At 41.5% G+C, this 19,173-nt stretch overlaps 1 protein-coding gene across 1 annotated transcript in view; it reads right to left on the bottom strand.

Moving 5' to 3' along the window:
* The window catches only part of lama2 (laminin, alpha 2), a 163,599-nt gene that overhangs the window by 23,519 nt on the left and 120,907 nt on the right, over positions 1-19,173 (bottom strand). The window contains 13 exon segments of the mRNA XM_030109644.1: positions 126-131; positions 823-1,005; positions 1,920-2,036; positions 2,901-3,003; positions 4,010-4,148; positions 4,426-4,589; positions 4,713-4,829; positions 6,369-6,500; positions 6,590-6,668; positions 9,550-9,712; positions 15,208-15,319; positions 17,599-17,697; positions 18,428-18,570. Coding sequence (XP_029965504.1) covers positions 126-131; positions 823-1,005; positions 1,920-2,036; positions 2,901-3,003; positions 4,010-4,148; positions 4,426-4,589; positions 4,713-4,829; positions 6,369-6,500; positions 6,590-6,668; positions 9,550-9,712; positions 15,208-15,319; positions 17,599-17,697; positions 18,428-18,570 — 1,557 coding nt within the window.

Raw genomic sequence — 19,173 nt, 5'->3', positions numbered from 1 at the left:
CGACACAGTGCTTAATGCGTTATTTCCAGAACATTTTTTCATGTGTCAGGTCTGTGAAATGAATGGTATTGGTGCACCACGTAAAATAATGAGCGTTTGAATCGAGGTAAATGAAAGATACATACTGATGGCTGTGGGGATTGAAACAAAAGGAGAGACAGAAAGAAAAATATCAAATTTCAGTTGAATTTATAGATTTATGTGTTTCCGAGGCAGAAACTTCATTCTTCAAAGCTTCAAACAAGTGAAGATAATGCAGATATATTATTGAAGCTGAGAAACCGAACACATTGATACAGTCAGGGATGGCAACAGACTCAAACGATTTCAGCTGACAGGTTCTGGGGTCTTGGAGGCCACAGGTTCCTCTGAAATTGAAGGTTCTCGAGTTGTTTCTACCCATTTCAAAGCCATTTTCAGCTACTAACCCTAACCCTACAAATGACTCTTTTTTTGTTGTTAGCAAGACAGCAGCAATAAAATTCAGATACGTCATCTCAACCTGAAAAATGTTATTAGCAGATTTAGAAGTTTCACAAAAACGACCAATTTGAATTTCTAAATCCGTGGATCCAGGAATCTGTCGAAAATTGCCATCCCTGTACAAAATGTTGAGATTTTGTGATTACTTATCAAAACAGAATCAGATAAACCATTATGGTAGAGCAGGAGTAAGTAGCAAACTGCTGATTCACCAATCAAAAACCCAACAGAAAATCAATTTTCAGTGTTAAATAAGCCAAGAAAAAACAGGTGACAGACGCTCTGCAGCTCGGTCTCTAATGCTTTGTGAACTACTAGTGCAGTAGTAAGGCACTTTACTGTTTTTCTCTGGGTCCTGGATCATCTGATTGGCTGCGTTGACCGTGTCCTCCAGCTCGCTGTAGTTGCGCTGCAGGCCGCCGAGTCGCAGGTTCAAATCTCCGAGGCGCTCCAGGACGTCGATGGCGGTGGCGTTAGCGTCAGCTGCCACAGCCTTGGTGACGGCCAGCTTAGCTGCTGTGTCTGTCAGAAGATGGGACACGGTCACATGAATGTTCTTCTGTCCTCGGATGAATCCCATAAAGGGTTTACTTTTTGGTTATTTAAGTTTTATTTTTTCTATTTTTGTTCACTTTGAATTGAATTAGGAAGACAATTCAGTGTTTTTAGTTTCACAATGGTCCTTCAGGCAAAAACTATTCTTCACATGAGTTAATTTTAACCTGTGCTGCACAATGACCTTCTAAATATGCATTATTCAACACTGCTGATGGTTGTATCTGTTGGATTCTGCAGGATTAAAGCAATGGGTAAAATGATGGACCGGGTCAGTTTGACTCTGCTCGGCTCAGATCATGTGAAAACCCAACAAAACCTTGTAGATTTTGAAGCATAAATACAAACTTGTTTTAATATGAGTGGAGAGGTCTCAAATCAGGCCTTTATTGCTTAAAGCTGAAACTGTAGAACCAGCATAGCAATAAAAATGTGAACACTACCCAAGTGTGTGATTGTATCCTGAAAAATATCAGTCCAGTAATCTTTAATTTTCAGCAATCTCACCCTCAATGACATTAAATAATTACTGTGTTCCTATAAACTCACCCAAAAAAAATGTTCAGATCTTGAATTTAATATGCTGCATTAACCTCTGGGTCTCGTCTATTTAGCCGCTACATTTCAAACTTTTCTGGACGACGATCAAAAAAACTCAACCATGTGTCTCTTTGCGGTTCAGCAACTTCTCCATCACCGCTGTTCATTTCTGAGCGCGCGTCTGCCAGTACTGACATGTGTCAAGTCAAGTTTACCGGAGCAGCTGACCTCTATCCGCTCACTGATATCGATCCACTCTCCCTTTATCTCTTTCCCGAGTGTCTGCAGGCGCACACACACACACTCACACTCACACACACAGTGTATTTGTGCAGTCATACCGTTGGGGATGGCGTTGAGCGTTGCTATGGTTCCATTGACAGCTTTCAGCAGGTCTTTGGTTTTGTCTCTCGCTGCTTTAACTCTGCCCTTCAGTCCTGCCACACTATCTGCATTCTCTGCGCACACACACACACACACAGACACACACACGCACAAAGAGTAAATGATGACGGTGGTTTGATCTGAAGCCAAGGCCGCCCACTAATAAAACCACCTCTCTCACCTCCTTAATGGGGATAAGTGACTGACAGTAAGAAATAAAACAGATGAAGAGTGACGCTGATTGCAGAATAACTGAATCAAAGGAGGAAGGCTGAACTGAATCCTTGTTTATACTGTAGATCAGAAATAAACCTATCTTCTCGTACACTGAGTACATCCAGGGTTTTTCAAAGTGCGACGCCTGCCTGTACCAGATACATTTAAGGACAGCATGGCAGCAGGGAGAAAAAAGAAAATAAAAGAAAAAGCAACAATCACAGACATGTTTCTCCGGGGCCTTCAGATGTGGAGCAGAGCGATTAATACCACTGATGACCTGTGGGAGGTAGTGTTGTGCAGAATAGCGCATGTGTGACCAGCAAAAAGGGACAAAGAAAACAGAAGTCCTGAAACAACAGTAATGGAATTTCACTTTGAAGAAAGACTGTGCAAATACAATAAGTGAACAGAGAGAGACAGCAGCTCTGCAACGGTTTCCATGCATGACAAAAGTTACAAGAAAATTTAATCACTAAGGTTTTGCCTTTTATTTCAAAAGGATGTTCCATTCTCAGAGGAGACGAGCAGTGGCGCTATTACCACGTTAAACCAGATCCCATCCAGCGCTGCATCTCAGATATGACAACTGCTGAGGAACTGTTGAGAAATCTTTGAGACTTCAATCTTTCTCTGTGAAAACGTCTGTGTCATGTCGCCGATCAGAGTTGGAGGGGGCCCATTTCACACTCTCCCTTTCACACTTTGTACACAGACGTTACCTTGGACATCGTTTTGAAGTTTTTTAGCTTGTTCCAGAAGAAGCTGACTCTTCTTCAGAGCATCTTGAGCTGCGTCCTTCGCCGGAACATCTGGACCTAAAGCCTGCATATAGAAGACAAAAGCATAATGTTAGTGACTTAATTCGCTTTGGCTAATAATGCTGCAATGATGCTTTATATTCCACATAAAAATGAAAGTTTATTAACATATAAAAAGGTGCAGTAATAAGCCTACACTGCTTATTTTCTATAAGATCAAAGCATGACTCCTTTGCATTGGTCAGCAATTCTGTACGAAACTCACTTTACTCATTGTATTATTTCTATGATGCCAACCTTTTTCAAGTTTCTGCTTTTTTATTCATTTACTCTTACACGCCTCGAGCGGGGATACGACAGAAGCCACAGGAAGAAATAATTGCAAACAAAGTGGTTGAGTGGAGAGCAAACTATAAAAAGGGAAAATGAAAGAATTGGCTCACAGGAAATTGAAAAAAATAAAAGGAAATTAAATAATCAGATTATTTGAAAGGAGTTGATCAAGTAACAACTTGACGAAGGCAGAATGCCAAACAAATACATTTGTTTTTGAAAGCACTGACGAGTTCAAAACCAGGGTTAAAGAGGGGGGGTAGAAAGAAGAATGCATTAAAAGGTAAGATGAAGGCGAAGGAAGATTTCAGGTGTGTGCAGTCATGATAACAAAAGAAGAAACAGGGGGAAGAGATGAGCGGGGGGACACAGAGAAGTGCTTTGATATTTCAGCCATGACTAATGGAGAGCCCAAGCTTATATTACGGCTACTGCATGCAACACACACACACAGAGCATCTATTGTGCTGAGAGTACACGTCCCTGGTCGGGTTCACTGAAGTGCTTATGCTTGGATCTGTCTACAGTGAGCATACAGTACCTCAGTATGAGCTGGATTACATACAAATGTTAAAAATGACAAATAAATGCACCTACTCAACAGCTGCGCTGGTGAATATGTGCACGAATTGAGAAACGAGGCTTTTACCGGACAACATGGGAGATAAGTCGTGTTGCAATTATTAGTATTATTATTTTTTTTAGTGTCAGCCGTGCTGGGATGAATGTCCTCTTACCATTGCCAGTGCTTCGTTTGCTCTTTGTTTGGCTGCTTTTGCCTCTTTCTCGGCGGCGTCAACATTTCCTTTGATATTACTGTAGGCATTGAAGGCAGCGGTTGCATTGAAGGAGAGGTTTTTAGCCTCAGCCAAAATGCTGCGACAACAGAAGAATGGGAAATAAATCACGAACGAGAACGCTGAATTTCTGCTCAAACTGCCACACTTTCCTCAACAAACAAACATAAATATCTCTGTATGTTACTAAGAAGAATAAAGCATTACATGTCTGAGGTTTTTTTCATTAGATTTTTCAAGAAGACGGCCACAGATCATTTTCTAGAAAAATGTAATGACGGGACTTATGACTGGAAATGGTGTAAACAGGATCATATAGTGGACATGCAGACATGCTCTACAGTTGCTGTATTTACCCGTCGAGGATGGCTGCGGATTCATTCAGCTGCCTGGCGTGTTCCTCTGCATCCAGCACCTGATTGGCCAGTCTGCCGTCACTCAAACCGCCGGTGAGGTGGCGGACTTTATCATCCAGCTGGTCGTGAAGGGGCCCGAGCTCTCTGCCCATCTCCTCCAGGTCCTACAAACAGAAACGTTTAAAGGCCCAAACAACAAACACTTCTCTCATTCGGTCGAGAAAATTGTGAAATGTCAGAAACACACAGACACACACACTGAGCTCCCGCTGTGTTGATGTCTTTACCTCCAGCTCCTTGATGATGTTGTCAGAAAGCTGGTTCGCTTCATCCAGAAGGTGTTCTCCTTCTCCCAGCACTTTCTGCGCTTCGTCTTTGACCCCGCTGACTGCGGCTCTCTTCCTCTGCGAGAAGACAAACCTCCACTCATTACCTGCTGCACACTGCCGGATTCATGCTTTTGTTTTCATGTATTGAAGTTGCCTTAAAAATATGCTGATGCATCCACCAGAGTCCTTTTAAAAAAACATGGTACACATCCTTCTGAATGTATTTTACATAATAATGCATGTATATACCTTTGAAACATGTATGTGATCATTCACGTGTCCATCATTCAAGAAAAACTGTTTCTTTCTGCATGGATGGAATTTAAAAGCTTCTTCATGGTTCAAGAAATTCTAGTTAGTTTAAATGGTAAAATTCAAAAGGAGACGAGGGACAAACAATGAGTTGAATAAAGAATTTCAGTATAATTACTACGTAATATGTGCAGTATGTGCATTCCTGTATGTAAACTGGAAAAAAATTTGTCTTTGAAGAGCGAAAGACTGCAGAATCAAAACAGGAAAAGGAACGTAAGAAAGAGAAATTTGAAAAATACAAAGTTTGCATGCGTCAGATGAATGCTGAATGCTGCCTCCAGGACACATAACCATCATCTCCATAAAGTCTTGTTCATTTGTTTTTGGTTTTTCCCCCCTCTATGTGTTGCACTGAGCTCTCCTTATTAATGATGAATCACATGTAGAATGTAAGAAGCCCAAAAGGAAAACTGAATAAATGGTCTCAAAGATCGTAGATTACGACAGATCAATCTCTTCGGTCACAAGAGATCAAAACAAAAAAAGTCATTTTGTACAGCTGACTTAGTGCCGCTGAAAAAAAATTCATGCTATAGCGTTGATGAATCTGATCATTCTGCAGCTCAGAGTGGAAACAGAGACAGAAATATACAACAGCATCTTGGTGGAAAGCAATACAATCCACAACCTTTACTTAATGTGTGCAAGTGAGTGACCTTTTATTCCTATCGATTTATGTACTTTCATTTTTCATCAAATGTTAAAGATATTACCTTTTTTTTTTTTTTTACAGAAGACAGAACAATTGTGGAAAAATTCCCATTTTTATGGGAGGTTTTTTTTTTTTTTTTTTGCCAATCAATTCAAAATACAGTGATTTTTTTATCTACTCCATTTACAATAATGAAACAGTTATAGTAACAGCTGAAGGTAACGTTTGTATATAATTAGATGTTTTTAATTACTTTTAACTCAAGACTTGTCAAACCATAACACAGTTTAAAAACAATCGGATAACTTTCACTGACATGCACTGAACTCAGAAAATCATATAAAAATATCACATATTGCGGTGTGCTGAGGGGGATTGGTGAAGTATGCTGCTTCCTTATTTCCATGCATCGATAAATACACTTTTTTTCCCAAGTGATTAAAGCTACTTGACATACAAAATGACCAAACCCTACATCAGATCAATGTAAGTGAAAATCTGTTGTAGGTTTCTGAAGCCGTCAAGCTTTGTGTTTCGTTACAGCCTGTATTACTTCAAACTGCATTCATCACCCTTTGATTTATTGCCCTTTTATCACAGATTTCTCCACTGTGGTGTGTTTGTACGATTCTTGCGTGTGTCTGCACCTCCAGGGCCGTGAGGTTGGCCTGGTTTTGTTCAGCCAGCGAGCCAGCCTTCCACGTCTTCCCCTGGGCGGCGTGGAGCAAATCCTGGGCCTCCTGCAGCTTCGCCTCGTGGTCGGACAGCTTCTCTTTTATCTGGGAGTGCAGTCAGGGAGGTATTATGTAAATGTCATTCATTTAGCGAAAGCAAAGAGCAGAAAAGAGAGATTAATAGTTATAATTACCTCTGCTTTCAGGTCCTCTGTGGCCTGGTGGGGGTCACCAAACATACGTTTGACTTTCTGATACAACTCGTCTGCGAGACTAGAAAGAAAGAAAAAAAAAGGGAAAAGATGAAATCATTTACCTGAAAAATTATTTCATATATTGTTGGTGGGATGGAGGAATAAATAAACAAGAATACGGGAGAGTTGCTATAATGTGTGACAGAGCTTCCATAAGTGCGAAGACTAATACTTTCATATGACTGAATACTGAAACGCTTTAAAGAAACAGCACACTTTCTTCTATTGACCCCTCGGGCGGAGTTAGATGAAATTGCAGCTATGTAAAATATTTCAAATATCATTCTAATGCGAGTGTTTGCTTGTGAGTGGGTGGTGAAGCAACATGTGGGGCAGATATTCCTGAAGCCTAAATCCTGTCAGGGTGTCCGGCTGATAACAGGAGCTCAGGACAGGAATTTTGCATTTCGGTTCAGTAAATATCTAAGTTAACGCAACAAATCTAAATCCCAATCAACTATTAGGTGTTTCTGCAAAAGTGGCGTTTAACTAATAATTCACAGCCCTTCTCGCCATCTAACATGGGAGGGATTGTATGCAAATGCAGCGTGTTTATGTGAGGCGTTTGTATAATCTTGGTATTTGATATGTGGGTAACAATCTCATCCAGCCTCAGCAGAGCCGAGAGCGGCGAGTGACAATCGTAATTTTTTTTTCCCCGAAGGGAAAGCAGCCTGGGAGGGTGAAATACGTATTCAGGGTTTGGATTACGAAATGCGAAATAAGCAGCGAGCACGTGCACGGCTTTCAGGTGGGCAACGTGCCACCAGGCACACAAGAGGAACAAGCAGAGAGCGGCTGGATTAGAGAGTCGGTGTCTTCTGTGAGTTTCTCCCCGAACTTCTTTCCGAAGTTATCAAAGGAGGACGTTGTGCTGACTCTGCAACTTCTATCCGTCGCCCCTGTCCTCTGCATCCAGGAGGAAGACAGCGATGTCTGAACCCTCCTCTTACCTTTGAATTGTTTGAACAAATAGCAGCCATCCTGCAGATAGCTACGACTTCTCTTTATCCTCTGCCACAAAGTGAAATCTTCACCAGTTTAATAACCGTATGCTTACCAAAGAGTCTCTTAACGGCTCTTATTTTTCACCTTCAGCATTAATTGGGACAATAAAGACCTGGTGTCCTCCAGCTAACGCCCCTCCGAGGAGAGTTTGACACCGTTTTGGGGATATACGCGAGGTAATGATTAGATTTGTTAAAACTTTAATGAACCCAGTGAGAAACGGCCACAAGTGAAATAAAAACAAGGGTAAGAGGGATCTAATCATTTCTCGTGTACAGCATGGCGACGCAGTACGAACAGTGAACTTTTCAGACGAATGGTTCACCGAAAATGTATCTAGAGAATGTGAACCATGTTATTTGAGCAGCCACACAGTGTTTGATTCTACTTGTGTTTTTCTTTGCCGCAACAGAGGAAATCTCCCCTCAGGGTTCAGTCAAATAATCAACTTCAGGCTGACAGACAAGTCATTGAAAGGCAGTGGTGATTTCTCTTCGCCTCCATTTTTTTTATTTTTTCCCCCCCTCACAGGCTTTGCTGCTGCGGCTTTCCGTCCATCTGTCAGCTGTTCTGCTCTCCCTCTGTGACTTCCCTCCTCGCTACACGGTATTTGTGTCTTTATGTCTTTCTCCGTTTCTGCCCCTTCGGTGATACTTTTAATTAACTCATCGACCTTGTCAACATTTTCAGCTGAAAGAGGCCGACGTGGAACGAGGGGGCGGCGGAGGAGGGAGTGCAGAGAATAGCTCGCCAACGCCGTCCGACGCTTTGATGGCGGGAAAGTGAGTCAAAAGCGAGAAACTGAGCTGAAAATACCAGAGAAATAACGGAAAATTATGGCAGGAGGAAATGCAGCAATCAGCCTCACTGGAAGGTGTTTACTCCTGATGTCTCCAGCGTCAGGGAAAAAAAAAGAAATCAAAGAAAGAAAGCAATCATAGCGCCATTGGTTTTGCACAATTTAACACAAATCATATATCTTTTGCACCGATGCACTGCCTCATAACTTAGAGTGCATTTTGTGCATTCACTGAGATTTGTTCTTTTCTGTGTTTACAAATCAATTATATGTATCCGAAGCAAGTGTCTGACTCTTGAAACATCACTCTGAACATTATTATTCCTGAAATAATTGCCAAAGGAAGACCGTGCAGATTCTGGACTGAATGGCGATGAAAGGAAACTGAAAAATATGGAGGTGAGGTTTTTCATCATCTAATATATGACACAAGGAAAGAATGCAACCACACCACGAAAGATACATGCAATGCAAAAAGAAATGTTGAGAAAAAAATGTGAAGAACATAGCAAGCATTGATTTTTTTTCTTGACTCAGAGATTCTGAGCTAATTTACCTTTACATGTATCTTTAAAACACATTCAATGGACTCACTGAATGAAAAATCCAGCAGGAAATGATGCCAATAACATCTTAGCAGGGGGAAAACGCATCTACATACAATGCATTTACCACAACAAACACAACAGGTGGTTTGTGATGGGGCGACACGTGAACGTAACGGTTTGGCAAATATTTGGTTTTGCGCCATCGAGCCAATAAAGCTTGAATGATGATGGAAACAACATTACAGACACGAACAATCATCAATGATGCCAAAGAGAGGACTTCAATCGGAAGAACTTTCAGGTTTTTATTGAGCTTCAACACAATTCCTGGCGCATTTTCACTCAGTTCATTAGGAAATTAACATCTATGGTCCGAACACAATTGACTGCCTGTGTTTGGAGAAAAAAAAAAAAAGGTTTGTTTGCCAAGTTTTTTTTTTTAAACTCCATGTTTCTGTTGAGTGTAGGAGAGAGATTCATGACCCGTGTTTGTGTGCTCGCATGAGAGAGAGAGAGAGCGAGAGAGAGAGAGAGATTCCCCTTACTCTTTTTCCTCCTCTGCGATGGTTTTCTTCCCTCCCAGCTGTCGTCTTCTCATCTCGCTGAGCATGGCCTGGATCTCGTCCTTCATCTCGTTCAGGCTTTTGTCTGGAGCTCCGTCTCTCCGCGAGAGAGTCTGGTTCAGCTCGGCAGCCTTCAGCTGGAGGTCTGGACACAAAGACGCACGGAGAGGCTGCTGTGAGGATGCCGCAGATGGACATATTGTGTCCGTGCCGTCGCACGGCTACTCAAAGAGGAACTGTGTTCCTTTTTCCTTATTTCTGGGAAAAGAGCTGAACTTTGTGTTTACTAAAACTTTGGTGCACAAAACCTACAAAGCTTTTTGCAAATATTGTCCTTTTGTTTTAGGTATTTAAAGACTGTATGAGCTTCATTTATAAACTTTTTAAAAATGTTATATTATTTTCATTTAACTCTATTTCGTCCCAATATTTATAATATATAAATATGTAACATTTTATAGATATAGCTCATGTAAAGTCATTGACCAGCAAACTAAAAGGAGCACAAAAGCTATTCAATTAAGATTTATTATCACAAATTCCACATTTTACATGACGTACAATTATTTGATTTATCAATAACAAACTTTTCCCTCTGATAATCTGACCGTAAACTGTTATTTCTAACCACATGTGCATCACTTGACCTCTTAAGCTGATTGGTAGACGCAACATCTGAACACAGGAGTGTTTTTTTTCATCTGATAAAAGCATTATTGACCTGCTTGCCCTCTATTTTAATCAAATTAAAGGCAATCAATGCTCCACCGCCATCACTGAGCCTGTTAGCTGATTGATGGGTACAACAATAAACTATGCAGTGCGCCGTTAATCCAACAGAACACTTGAAATGACAAAGATTCACTGAGGATCGGAGCAGAGTCAATACGATAAAATAAATAAATAATAAAAAAACAGGATTAATATATCTGTGGAGGCATTCTTTTGTGAACAGCCCTGCATGTGCATGACGTGCACATAAACCTGCATCTCTTCCATTAACTGATTAACACCCTAATAAATACTTTAGAGCTCTGAGCGGAGGCGCACCATCAAGACGCTCGCAAATCATCTCCCGCCAGTGACAGCAGGCGAATGTTTACTAGATGTTTTTACAATATTGACACCAATTTTAGCATTTAGTTATGCATTATATATACATAACACATAATATCTTTTGTCTCACTTTGTTATGTAAAATAAAAGAGAAAAACACTGTCTGACTTGGAGCTGGTGCAGCCTGACTGTCAGAGTCCGGCGGCTGTTTCACGTACGTCGACTGATCAGTGTCAGAATGGGAACCAGCTGGTTGTTGTCAGGAACATCTCAGCTCCTTCCTTCCCTCTGAGTTCCCTGTGTGTTCCCATCCCCACCTGCTGTGCCTGTTTCCCTCGTCTCCTTCACCTCACGTTTTCAATTATCCAATTATCTCATCGTCCCTTGTCTCCGCCACCTTCCAGTGTATTTAGTCTTTGTCTTTTTTGTGTTTCCAGACGCTCACGCTTCTCGTGTGCTTCCTCGTATGCTCTGCCTCACTGGTTCTGGACTTCCTGCCTGACTCCTCACAACCTCTGCACCATCTGTTGTGTCTCAATCTGCTTTTGGGTCCAAGTTCTGACAGATTCAAAACCGCCTGTGGTCAGAATGCATCTTCTGTTTTTTCTGTGTGAGGTACTACGTGATTTAATACAAAGCTGTAGCAGTAACTACTAAATAGATATTGATGCACTGAGCACAGCGCTGCATAGAGTGCAGTAACTGAGTATCCGGTATGAAACCAGTAAACAGACATACGTGACCACACTGTCCAGAGTCCGTCAGTCCTGGCATTTGATCTTCACTCATTAAGGCAGAGACACATGCTGAGGATCAGACAGACTCCGAGAAGCATGTGATCTGTTTTAACACCGTTTAAAGCCGGTGATTTTAGCAAACTTCAAGTTTCCCCCCCCTTTTATCAAATTAAAGGCAGTGAATCCTCCAACCAATCAATGATGAAACTGCACTAAAACACTCCGAGGCTCACTTGAATAATACTCAAATTGCAGCAACTTAATGAGGAGTGTGTATCAGTCTGCAAGAGCAAAAATAGAGGGGGGAGTGTGCTCGTTTCCGTAATGTGTGTGTGTGTGTGTGTGTGTGTGTGTGTGTGTGTGTGTGTGTGTGTGTGTGTGTGTGCGTGTGTGTGTGCACGCAGCAAGCTGTTTGTGTATCTGCAGAGATGGTGCATTGCTTTCTCATTTCAAATGTAAACACGATATGATTAAAGTTGAAACTTAAAGAGCGTGCGTATGTGTTTGTAGGTGTGCGCGTGGGTGGGCTAGTGGGAACGTGTGCGTGCACGTGTGTGTTTGTGTGTGTGTGGTTGTTGCAATTCAATATTTCTTCTCATCTGAAATGTAAACATGATGTGATTAGAGCCAAGACAGAAGTAAAGCCATCATGCTAATGAACAGCTGTACTGTGCACGTTTGTGTGTGTGCGTGTGTGTGTGCGTGCGTGTGTGTGTGTGTTTGTGTGAATATCTGTGAGTCTGTAAGTGTGTGTCACAGCCATATAATTACATAGTGGGATTTAAAAGCCAATTAAACACTTAAAACGTGGATGGAATTATATTATGGTATTCAGTAAACATGGGAGTGTGCTCGCTCTCTCTCACACACACACACACAAATGAAAGCATGCAAGTGCGTACAGTATTTTCTTGCCTCATTATGTGCATCTGTGTGTGTCTGTGTGTGCACGGTTGCGTGAATCTGTGCACAGTGGGATCAGTGCTTGTGTATCTGGTGTGTATTATGTGTGTGTGTTTGTGATAGCCACTAATTAAGTCTCTAATTGCTACTCTCAATCATCTACTGAGCCACAACACACACTCTCTCGTACACACACGCACACACACACACACACACACACACACACACACACACACACACACACACACACACACACGCACGCACACGCACACGCACACGCACTTATTGGGCAAAAGGCCAGAGAGCCAGCAGCGAGAAGCCCAGTTTCATCACAGCCAATATGAGGTTTTGTTCATTTTTCTTTTCTTTTTTTTTTTTTTTTTTTTTTTCATCCCAGAGCCAGGAACATTTCGGAACCGCGTAATTATTTGAACCGCACAGCTTTACATGAAGCTCTTGTGTTATTACGACTTCAGTCTGTAGGAGGAAGAATCACACAAGAAAGGCTTGTTTAGTGCTCAGTTTAACTACAACTTGTGGAGCTGTCCAGGGTTCTGATCAACATGGTATAATATATGATCTCCACCAATCGTGATGTTTGACCTCAACGTCTTCTTGGTTATTTGCAGGAAAGCTTTGATTATCAGATGAAGATTTGCTGCTTGTAATGGAATCACAGAGGCTGAAGTGAGCCCAAGTGTTTTACTGCGTTAACCTTAACTTCTAAACCAAAACTTCCACCTTGAACAGCCTGCTATTGGTTATTTATGTTTCATTAGAGGCTGTGTGTGGTTTTATCCCTCTGTATTTGCCCTGTGACGGACAGGTGGCCTGTCCGGGGTGTATCCCGCCTGTGTCGGCAGTCAGTGGGGATCCACCGCAGCGACCTGTGACCCCGGGTTGAACAAAGCTGTATAAAAGATGGACGGATTATCTTTAAAGCTCAAAGAGATGAAATGGAAGAGACGGCGGAAACGACATAGGCTGCGAGCCGCTGCAGCAGCTAAAGAGCTTGACCGAGCCTTGAACAAATGACCCGACTGACCTCTGCGCCGAAGCTCTGAACTAAAGATGTTCAGAGGAGGTCTTGATGTGCGCAACACAAAAAGACAAAGGACTAAAAGCGGCCGGCAGACCGCAGTGATGCGGGGTTTTGTTCTCTCGTGTCACAGAAGGAAAACACATCGCAGGCTCGTCAAACAGCCGCTGTTAAGGTAACGAAGGACTGAGGCCCTGCAGCGACACCGATAATAAGATACAGGGGATGATTGGAGGAAGATCTGCTAGTTATATAAACTGAATGTACAGTGTGTGTGTGTGTGTCTGTGTGTGTGTGTACATGAGTTAAAAAAAGCACTTCGCCAGCGATATTCGCATGAAAGTACATGTTCGGCATGCGAGGTGTTTCAAGCTGTCAAGAAACTATCACCTTGTGCTTTGTAGCCTTAAAAACCTCCAAATTAACTTCATTACATAATTTATGTATTGGAATTAGAAACTAATAGGCTAATATTTTCATAATATTGAAGAAAACTAGGACTGTTTAAATATAAGAAAATTTAAAAAAAGGAAATTCCATGTGTGTTTTGCGTTTTGTGTGTCTTATGCTTCTATATTTTTGTGGATTTATTCATTGATTTGTACCTGATAATTTCACCCTTACACACTCTTTAAACTTGTTCTCACCTTTCTTTCAAAGGACCTTACCTTTTGGAGGTCGTCATTATAGGAATATGTTTTTAAGAGCTCACTTGGTTCAATTAATAAAGGCTGAATGAAGACAAACGTCCCCAATTCCTGTTTTTGCACTCTGAGAGGAAACTGGACTTTCATGAGCAGAAATTCATCCAAAAACAAACCAAACTGGAGGTTTAAAGTTAACATTGTATTTTCTGTAAACACTGTTTTCCATTTAATTATTTATTTTCAATTGATTTATGACACTTTTTTTTCCCCGACACTTCACACTTTTTTTTCTTTTACATTATACTTTTCAGGCCTACATCTAAAATTTGAGACATCAGGTTGTCGCAAATCAGTGTGAAAAGGACACAGTGTAAAAACTGTGTTTACACTGCAAGGTGACGTGGGAATGAGGGAGCGAACTAATACACATTATTTGCGCCAGGGTGTGTAATTCCCGAAAGCAACCATCTATGCAGACATGTTCCAGCTCGGCTTTCCTTGTGCAAAATCTCCTCTGCCGTAAAAAGTCATCCTCTCATAACACCGGCACAAACTAGCTGCAAAGCAGAATGAAGCAAAGGGAGTCGCTGCATCCTATTATCTTTGTGGGTAACTCATTATCATCATGGTTACTGATGCTGCAACCTGCTGGATCTCTTTTTATTGTTCAGGCAGCACTTTGCACCAGCAGCTGGCACGGAGCGCAGGCAGCTGGCTACCGGCCCATCAGCCTCCGTGTTTGAACTGTGCTTTCTATTAGTGAGCTAACAAGGAGATAGTTGCACGTTTAAACTGTCTCAGTATCAGAGTAGACCTGCTAGGAGTGGGAAGAAAAATAGGATAAAAAGTCTCCAGTTTCGGAGGGGTTTTGTTGCGTAACACCTAAACGAGTTTTAATTTTAATGATATTTTTCTTATCAAGGTAATTATGTTTGATCTAATAATCAACTGTCATTCTGAAGAGGGTCTCCTCTATTAAAATTCAGATTTGGCTTTTTACAAATCCATCGTTGTAATTAATCGTTTCAAGAGAAATTTTTCACCTTTTTCTTATTCTTTCATTTCATCCTCTCACAATGTAATAAGCTAAATTTCCCACTGGGATACCTTGCATTTAATAAAATGTAATGTAATGCAATGTACTCTAATGACAGATGAAATTAGTGAGACAGGAGACCAATAAACCCAGAAATCCCAGGTGGCAAAGATATGGAGGCAGCTAATGGCAGGGTGGTGGTGGAGGAGTTCCTTCTGCTACCTCTGGCTCCCAGCAGTGTGTCTCTGATGAAAAGCTCCAGGTCCTCGGCTCTTTTATGAATCCTGTCAGCGTCGTCCTCGACCTGCTCGCCGTCTGCCGACACCTTAGTGGCCTGTACACAAACACATTATGAAATAGTGAACGCGTGCTAAATAAGTGAACATATTGACTTCCACGAAGGGAAGGAGGAAAAAAAAAAAAAACTAGATGTGTGTAAAAAATAAATAAATCAATAAAAGAAATACATGAATCTCATCAATGCTATAAGTGTCAATATGAATAAAAACCCATCAAGCGCATGGATATTCAAAGGGTCTGAATGCACGACAGAGATGAAACACATTTTAACACACTCTCTCACACACACACAGCTCAGGTAATAATTGTTGTGGTTTGACAACACCATGCCATATCACTTTTAGCTGGTGGGAGTGTGTGTGTGTGTGTGATGGGGTGTGGGAGATAGCGCTGCTGTCAACAAATGTCAGGACTTCAGCTCCTAAAAGGGTGTAGCTTGACAGGATGACTGTGAGTGTTATTTTTCTCCACTTGGCATTTGCAGACCTCCTCATACCCAGAAGTGTTTTTTTTTTTTTTTTTTCCTCTTTCTTTCTATTTCTGGTCGACTCCTCTTACAGACAGCAGTGACTGTAAAAATTGTAAGGTAGAGAAATGAAAAGTGAGTTTAAGATAAGAGTGTGTACATTCCGTATAGGACAGATGACACTTCAACTGAATATCCATCTTCATATCCTCCCTCCGAACACGTTATGGAGCTTGTAGCACTCTGCCGTTACGTACCGGAGAACTGTGGCTCAATGGGCGAGGACACTCTCTTTATGTTTGATATGGAGTGTTTCTTCTAAGATTGATCGAAACACTATATTTCACTGGTTCCAATCCATTATAAATTCATAGAAATACAACAAGGAATCTTACTTTTTTCATTCCTGCAAATACCAAAAAAAAGAAAAAAGAAAAATGCAGCTTTTAACTTACCACAGTTTTGTAGCATAACCTTCAGTCTCAGCTGAAGTATATCAAGTTAAAATATGTCCCTCAAAAAGCAGAAAGAAATATTTTTTGCCGTATGTTTGTGTTTGAAGAATGGAACAGGAATGCATTGAGTGATACCTAAACAGATGTAAGAGTATGCTCAGTATTACTGGTTTTGGTGGTCTGCTAGGAGCTTTAACCAGGCAAACAGCTCAATCTGACCATTTATCAATACATATTTATTCATTCAGATTGATACTGTGTCACAGTGAGAATCTAAATTTTAAGTAGGCCCCGTCAAAGCCATTTTCAGAGCCTTAGAGTTTAACTTACACATAAACTATTTATGTCTCATTTGCTGAAGCAGGTTTACTGCTGTTTTGTCCTTTCAAAGTGTCCTGAGTCAAGACACTGCTTCCCAAACTGTCGAATTTAAGACAGGGAAACTTGTAGCTGGACAACATTGTTGCATTATTCCTACTATGTCTTCTGTTTTAGTTAGATTAGCAGACATGCCACTGAGACTTACAGCCAATTAGAGCAAGTCGCTGCAGTAGGAGCTGAAGCTAGTGCTTGTGTGCAAAATTGCATTAACATCAAATCCATACTGTGAGGGTGAGTTTGTGAAAACACTCATGCTGAAGGCTGCAGAATCGTACCGCCTGCGAGGCGACAGGCTTTCGACAAGATTAGCCTGTAGAGACACTGAGGGACGGAGGATTTCACTGAAATCGCAGCTTCTTCATGAACACTTCATAAAAAGTGTACTTCATATGAACGTTTTGTGCACTTATAAACATTTGTATTTGTTATTTGTAGGTTTATATGCTGTAATTTTACTGGTCAGGTCCACTTAAGATCAAATGGATTCAAAATGAGCTTGCTGGATGCGTTCTTGGTCAATTCCACAGTTAATACCCCCCATCAGACAATATTTCTGTATGTGCATCCAAAACCAATCAGCTCTGCTTCGTGTCCTTCAGAAAGTACCCTCTAAAACCTCTGATATGCAGCCTGCTGCCTCACAGGAGCACTTCAACCAAAGAGTCAGGTAATTCCTCCCTCAGTCATCCACTGCTCCTCTCCACCCGCTGTCCGGACTCTGGAGAGTCGAGCGTTTTATCTGGGTCACCTCACACTGCTGCTGTCATCCCATGTGTCTGATATCCAAACTCTAAACAATTAATTCTAACCAAAAAAACCAAAGATTAACCTGAAAATGCCTCTTATTTTCTTAACTAAACAGCAAGCAGTGTCACAGTCGACACTGACTCCATTTCTTCTGTTGCAGGCAGGCAGAGAAAAAGAATAAATGGAGGATAAAGGAAGCGAGGAAGGCAGACAATGACAGAGACTAAATCGGAGTCGGGGAAAACATCCCAAAAGGGTTTGTACCCTGCTGTGCAGCTGGTCCATCTCCACGACCAGGGATCCCAGGTTGGAGTCGGCCAGTTGCAGTAATCTCTCAGGGGCTTTCTGAGGCGACAGCATGTGCTGCAGCAGAGAAACAGAGAGATGAAGGAATTACAGAGAGGAATGTCTGACACATTTTGGCCCCGGGGCTCGGCTTTTTGAACTGCCGGGCTCTGCGCTGTAGAGCTGAAACGAAGAAGATGAGCAAGAGATGGCAAGAGGCGAGGAAGACGAACAGGCAGAATCAGATGGCGAAGGTATCTGATGAGGCTGAGGGCATTTTGACTGGATCATATGGAGGAATGTATTAAGACACGTTAATAAGACACATTAAAAAGGTAATAGAATATCATTAAGAATATCTAAGTGTGATTTCATAGGTTTTAAATACGTAACTAAAAAAAAAAAAAAAATCATTTAGTGTTTTCTCAAGCAGAAGTCTGGTTCCCACTGCAGAAGAGGCCTCTGCTCCATACATACTCAGAAGTTATGTTTAAAAGTCAGGAACACTTAAATGTTAAGAAATAAGCTTCAACACGACATCAAGGATAATCTAACTCAGACTTCACTTTCCATATTTGGATTAAAGCTGTTTTTTTTTGGAGCTGGCTGGGTGAAAAACAATATGGACTACTACAGGGTGCACAATTAAGAAAAAGCATGTCTTATATAAATACTCAGATGCTACAGATATGCAGCGTCTTCAACATATAAGTGAGAGATCATTCCTCCATCTAAACTTTGAGAGCCGTATTGAAAAACATGGAAATCACTCAAACAGATGAGTAGGAATGCGATCTTGCTGTTTTACCTTCAGTTCCTCCGTCATGTTCTCGAAGCGGTACAACACCTTATAGGGCGGCGGGAGGGGCGTGGTCAGAGTGACCTCACTGATGATACGGTCCAAGCGGTCCATATCACTGAGGAGCAGACCGGAGCACTCATCATCGCAGGCTGCAGAGAACAATGGGAACAGGGTGTAATGAGGCCAGCTAAATTCATTTGCAATGTTTACAAAGTCAGCAAGCTTTTTTTTTTTTTTTTTTTTTTTTTAGTGTGTGTTTGTGTGTGTGTAAGGAGGAAAGTCAAGGAAGAGTATTTTTGTGTTGGTGTGTTTTTTTCAAGAGAGCTCGTAAACACATCAGCATGTCACCGTGGTGGCCGCTTGTGTGTTTGTGTTTAAGTGGCTCTGGCATCAAAAGACAGGCCTGCCCATGCATGAAATTCAGCACAGAGAGGCAAAAGCACCTATTATGAGCACACACTGCAGGCTAAAAGCGCACCACACACACACACACACACACACACACACACACACACACACACACACACACACACACACACACACACACACACACACACACACACACACACACACACACACACACACACACACACACAGAAATACTCGCACACACCAGGGAATTCACCAAGAAACACACACACACTTTTCTGTATCATGTGTGCCCGTAATTTTCTTCTCCCTTCTGTAGCCCGCAGCTGATTTATGGCACAAATTAAAATTTTTGACAAGGGAAATCAAAGACGAATTAAATA

This window comes from Salarias fasciatus, chromosome 15 (assembly GCF_902148845.1).
Source record: "Salarias fasciatus chromosome 15, fSalaFa1.1, whole genome shotgun sequence".
NCBI lineage: Eukaryota > Metazoa > Chordata > Actinopteri > Blenniiformes > Blenniidae > Salarias > Salarias fasciatus.
The sequence above is the reverse complement of the archived record's forward strand: the minus strand, read 5'-3'. Positions and strand labels throughout refer to the sequence as shown.